Below are 6,459 nucleotides of genomic sequence, written 5' to 3'. Positions count from 1 at the left end.
TAGAATCTACGAACATGTTCGTTTGTTCGTTCGTTCGTTCGTAGAATTTAATTACCCTTAAGTACGTACTTACTATACACTACTGTACTTAACATACTTAAGTATGTACCTAACATACTTAAGCTTAAATACGAGGCTTAAGTACGTATGTTAACAAGTATGCTAAGTAAGTACTTAAGGGAGTTTAAGTACGTCTCAAATCACGTAATTAAACTCAAGTATGTTAAGTACGTACTTAAGGGTAATTAGATTCTACGAACGAACGAACGAACAAACGAACATGTCCGTAAATTCTACGAACGAACGAACGAACAAACGAACATGTTCGTAGATTCTACGAACGAACGAACGAACGAACGAACATGTTCGTAAATTCTACGAACGAACGAACGAACAAACGAACATGTTCGCATACGAACGAACGAACGAGCGCTCGTTGACCGCTCTGGTCAATACCCCATCCAATTTCGGTGACACATGATATTTTTGTTAAATTCCATCGTTTAAACTAACAGACACTGAAAAATATCAATTTTGATTTATTTCTTAATTTGCGAAATATCCAACCAGCATCACAAACTTTTGAATTGAAAGAGCCAATTGGTTCGACTAGCAAAAACTTCAAAACAAAAGTTATTGCTTGTGATTTATATATCTATGGGTGAGATTGAGAGTAGTGTATGTTTCATTGACTTTGTTACGATAGAGAAGAATAAGTTTCTTTTGACTTGAAAATAGTTAAAGTAGAGTAAGTATTTTGACTGCTTTTGGCTATGATAAAGGCGAGTATGTTTCATAAACCTTAATTTGCGTTAAACAAGAGTATGTATTTTGTTAGTTTAGAATACCAATAAACAAGAGTATGTTTTTCCGACTTTGGTTGTTGGAAAAGGCGAGTATGTTGTTATGAATTGGTGAATATTATTAATTTATTTGAATTTAAGTATTAGGCAAACATAATCAATAGAACTAATCGTTTTTACATTTGGCGGCTCCCAATACTTCAATTTAACATATTGGTTTTTGAAAAAGTAGTGTATGTTTGCATTAATGGTTAAAAATATCAAGTTCATTCGACGAAGAGTATTATATTAAAAATATAAATCCGAAAAAAACACACACTACTCTCAATCTCACGCATAGATATATCCCTTAATTTTTTGCTTGCTACAAAAAATGAATGTCTAGCCAACAATTGGAATTTAAGTATATTTCTTAGTGATAGTGCAGCAAATCATCTATGAATACTAAAGCTGGATCCGTTTCAGCATCTGTATTTCTGACAAAGCATAGAAGTCAAATATAAGTTAAACCAATAAAAGAACTATAAATTGGATAAAAAGGTTTTATCGATTCTCCACTCCCGAAACAGATTTTTTAATGATAGAGGAAACAACTCAATTTCAATTTTATAACCACGACTTGATTAAAATTTATGATTCTTCGACAAAAGTGTTCAAGCTGCCATAAAAATTGGCATTTAACAAGGAAATTTCCTTTCAAAATATTTGCATTTTAATAAAAAGAACCATCAATTCATCATTTAACTTCAACTTTCAACTTGTAGAAAATGATAATAGTTAACGGACCGCTCTCAATCTGAGTCTAAATTAGTCAAATAAACATTTAATACTCAGAACAAGTTCAGTTTATGGATTGAGTGCAATCACGAAATATCATGAATTCTTCTTTGATTGTATACGAGTTTAAAGTATTCAAAGCACATACTCGCAGCGGTCAGTTTGGAATACAGAAGAATCTGTCATTGCAAGTCCGACTTCTAAGATTGGTCGGAATGCTTTTAAGTGAGAATTTATCTTTCTCATTCAATATTACATCATGATCTTCTCAATTTCGTATAACCCATTTCCCCTAGAGAGTAGTCAGCTACGCAGTTAGAAGTTCGCAGAACTATTATCAACTAGCTTATGAGCTCCACTTCACTCGGTCAAAGAAGGCATCCCATTGAAACAATGGCAAATAACATGACGCCAATGATGATAGTCACTTTCATTTTCGTTTCGTTAATTGAATTACTTTGATATCTTTCTCGCTTCATTAAACAACCATAACTAATGAATTTCATTAATTCAACTATAACATAGCCAATTTGTCTGAAGCACAAGTGTTCATTGACGAAATGAAGTTGTAAACAATGAGATCAAACAAAACGAAAGAGACGCAATAGAAACGAGAAAAGAAATCGAAGAGAAAACAGTAAGAAATGACCCACATCATATTTGCGAATCGTTTTCACTTCCATTCTCGTTTCAGTACAAATATTCCACTGCTAATTTGGAAAAATAAGAGACTCGGTTACAAAAATATCCGATTGAATATAATTTGATTGGGTTGATACTCTTCACCTTGAAAAGAAATGTTTTGTTTGTCGAATTCGACCTTTTGTTTTGTTTCGCTTCTTTTTTTTCGTCAATTCGTCTTTTTTAAGCACGCTTCAATTGTTGCTGTTCACGAGAATCAATCCAACTCAAGATGAAATAATCCGAAAAATACGTCTCCGATCGATTCATGCCGATCAAAATAAATGTTTCGACTTAAACCAGTTCATCGCATTTTTATTTGTTAATAATTCGAATTCATTGACGTATATTGATTAGGCTCAATACTAAACAAGAAAACTTAAATAGCACGACCTGTGGTTATTTTGAATATTTAAACAACAAGGTTTGTGACGTTCATACGACTGGTGTCGTTTTCAGCACATTCTGAATACACTTTTGCACTTTGGCCGCAAATTCACACTCGTCTTCATCACGTATCGTTCCGCACTGCGTTTTAATTTTCGTCGTCACATCGTTGTTTGACGCATACTGCAATGAATCTGCATTAAGAGCACCGTGCAAAATCTACGGAGAATGAACGTTCATTTTTGATGAAATGATTCATTTGCTGTGTATAAATTGAATTTCAAGTGTAACGCAAGCAAACTGAATGATTAAATACCACTTTCTGTGCACTTAAAATGCAGTGCAAATAGCATTCGTCGCTCTTGGACAATCGGATGAAATCGGTGTCTGGCGTTGCTCGTGTGTCACTCTCTGGGAATTGTTGGCGACAGATTTTAATCGCTTTTCCCAGCTCTTCACTTGCCTTTGGAAAATAGAATTTTAACATAAATTGATTTGGTTGCTTGGTCGGTTGCTTGTTATTCTCGAAAACAACTAAATATTTTATCTCACCGAAACTGATGCGAACAGCACTCCACCCACTAAAACAAACAAACAAATCGAATTCATCGTAAATCAAGAGTCTTGTGCACAAACCTAAGGTTCGAATATCTTCAAAATATTGACGAATACTGACATGGTTTGGCTATACACCATGTTTATATTCTCATTCGATTCTCGATGTCGAATCAACAAACCAGTAAAACGGGTGATGCGTTCGCATCAAACAACAAAACAATCGATTGTGTCATGATATGTTGCATATCGAAGCTAAACAAACACTTCCTTTCAATTTGAAATGAATTTCTTAATTCTCACTCGCGGCATTCTGTTTTATCATACTGTTAAACCATAATCACGTAACTGAATTGCAAATTATGTCAATGATGTGACGCAACGGCTTGATAACCAATTAATTTTGTGTGGCAGAACATTAAGGCATAACAGCGATCACAAGATAAACATCAGTTGAATGAACTAATTACAGTAGCGAGTCGCGATCAAACCTACCGCGGGATTAAGACAGAAAAAGAAGAAGAAGAGGGGAAAAAACCTCAAAACGTGAACGGGTTCCCTAACAAATTCATCCAAAAACGTTATCTTTTGAATAAAGCCGATCTCTTTTTTGATTGATAGAAAGTACACGGCGCAGTCGGTTTCAATTCCCCACAGTTCCGCTGCTTTAACCATATTTAGATAATTTTTTGCAGCACAATTTAATTTTGTAAAATTTCATTTCCATTCGTGTGATTAAAAAGAAACTACGAAGGGAGAGTGAGAGGGAGAGAGAGAAACAATGAAGTATTTTTAAGTGGCGAGTAATGAAGTTGCAATTAAAAAGTGGACTGTGCAATGAAACGCCTCCGCCTTCGATTGGATTCCCCAAACTCTGTTTTAAGCTATTTTTCATTTCATTTTCTTGGAATGCGGTACCATTTGCTTATTTTCGTCTAGTAACTGTGCGTGCAAATACCCGAGATGTAAATTTTTGTTCAAAAAAAAAACACAGATACAATCAACTCGTCAGACGTGCGTACACACATACGGTACGTAATTTGTAATGATGTGTTAATTTCAAATCAAATTCTCTTGGGCGCAGCCAAAACAAATAACATAAAACCATGTACTCCAACTAACATGTAATTTGCCATGAGCAATTTTTCATTGCAAAGAAGCTGAACTAATGATATTTTTTTTCGCTAACGAAAAACAAAGATAATATAACCCTAAGTGCAATCGTTTTAATCGAAATTTTTTCCGATGTAAACGAAATCAGCTTGAAAAACAACTAGACATAAAATCACATTCATATGCTCTGGCAAATCGTTTTCTTTATTCATGGAGACAAAAGTAGTTGAAAAATTCTCACGATTCGTTTTTGAGCTGCGCTCGGTTTGGTTCATTTGGTCACCACTGAAAATGACATAATAACTCTATCAATTGTCGAGTGTGCTCTTTTCCATCGCACAATAACAGCAATAGCAACAGTGGCTCGGCTCTCATTTCGTGCCGACTGTCGACAAAACAAAAGACGAAAGAAATAAACACGAAACACAGAGAAAAAGCAGCCGAGAGCGAAAACAATGCTGAACTAAATAATTTTCTTGAGAAAATTTCCATGTGATGAAATGATCTCTCTCTCTCTCTATATGTGCTGGAATTATGGAAACGAATTCATGCGCCTAAAAGTCGAATGTCTGAAATTGTATGCAGTTTTTTTTGTAGTTTTCCAAATCAAGATCGAATGAAAAATGAAATAGAAACCAACAATTGAACTGAATTCAGTGAATTTTTGATGCCATCGCTTAATTTATCTGTTATACTTTTTGCGAGAGAGAAAAATAAGGCATCAGTTTCAATGGATTAATAATGAAAGTGAATGAATTATGAATAGATTCATTTCCTTTTTGCATCAATCATGCTGCCTTCATTGGGTTACTAATCCACAAGCGTTTAAATCAACATTGAATCCAAGCCATCATTTTCAGTTCGTGTGAGCATCGATTTAGAATCTGTGTCTTTTGGGCACGTGCACAAAATATCCATCGCTAAAATCGTGTCTAATCGCGCAAAAATGATTGAAATGCAACACTTCGGCGCATCTCTTTCACTTGAAGAGCAATTTGTAGTGGCTGAATGCGCACATCACATTGTGATGCTATTGAAGTCGAAACTAAGTCAAAAACAAACAACCGACTTAAAAATGTTCAAATTGATGCACGGCGATGAATGAGTTTGAAGCCTTTCATGTACATTCGATTTGTTACAGTGGTACATTTTCTCTCTCGCATTCGCCGCCGCATTTGAAGAATTGTTACATAAACATAAGGAGCGTAATTGAGGTAACTGGCTTCAGGTTCGTGGTGTTATTATTTCTTTTTTTTGCAAATGATCGACCAAAGTGAAATGCGATATAGAGAGAACTAAAGGTTAGTAATAATGAGTTTTTACACACGCATTAGTATCACGTTTCACATGTTGAACGTTGAAAGAAACACTGTTGCACAGTCAATTCGAACGTACAAACGTCAATCGTAAACATAGCTCGGACAAGTCATAGGCGAGCGAGCATGTGCAAAATAACACCATTTCCATATCTGTTTGGCTTGCGCGTGTTGTTCTAGTCTCAGAATAGATGCGGTGGTTGCCGTGTGCGTTATGGAAAACGATACATATATACATCGCTTTTTCACTTTCATCATTATACAATACGGTATTACGTTTCCTCGGTGCCCGTTACATTCGTCGATTTTTATTCACGAATAATGAACCAACCGCAGAGATAAATTCGAAGCTGAGCACGTTGCGCATTAGGGTGTTTTCGGTATTAAATAAACAGAAAATGGTAGTTTTAGTTTGATAGAGCAGAGAATTTGGAATCGATTTCATATATTTTTGTTCGGAATCAGTCCAAAATGCCACTTCCCACAAGCAAAACAAATGTTCGTCGAATTTTGAGGTTATATCACTATTCGCTGAAACTAATCTGATATTTTCCACTTTTTTCGATTCAATCTCACTGCCAGAGATGAATTCTCAATGCAAACATTTATTTTCACGTAATTTTCATTGGAATAAGTGGCCAAATAGTCGAAAATTCACACAAATCGTATTGCCTCTTTGACCGGTTCTTCAGTCATAGAAAAAACACCGACAAACTCATTTTTTTCAGAAAAATTCATTCAATGAGTTTGAAATAGACGATAAATTATCTAAATCCACTAAAATAACACATCGGTCAATAAGTCCCGAGCCTAACCACCGTATGGCG

At 35.1% G+C, this 6,459-nt stretch overlaps 2 protein-coding genes across 3 annotated transcripts in view; both read right to left on the bottom strand.

Annotated features, from left to right (window-relative positions):
- LOC129568685 (rap1 GTPase-activating protein 1) overlaps positions 1 to 6,459 on the bottom strand; it is a 144,656-nt gene that overhangs the window by 127,458 nt on the left and 10,739 nt on the right. The window lies entirely within an intron of this gene.
- Positions 2,556 to 3,351, bottom strand: LOC129568686 (uncharacterized). Its single transcript, XM_055446909.1, has 3 exons — positions 3,201 to 3,351; positions 2,965 to 3,111; positions 2,556 to 2,867 (listed from the first exon to the last, which is right to left on the bottom strand). The coding sequence occupies exons 1-3, from the start codon at positions 3,255 to 3,257 to the stop codon at positions 2,697 to 2,699; spliced, it is 375 nt and encodes a 124-aa protein (XP_055302884.1). The 5' UTR covers positions 3,258 to 3,351; the 3' UTR covers positions 2,556 to 2,696.

The sequence above is a fragment of the Sitodiplosis mosellana genome, unplaced genomic scaffold (assembly GCF_009176505.1).
Source record: "Sitodiplosis mosellana isolate CC-2019 unplaced genomic scaffold, AAFC_SMos_1.0 Smas_scaffold_21, whole genome shotgun sequence".
NCBI lineage: Eukaryota > Metazoa > Arthropoda > Insecta > Diptera > Cecidomyiidae > Sitodiplosis > Sitodiplosis mosellana.
This window is presented reverse-complemented; position numbering and strand designations above follow the sequence as displayed.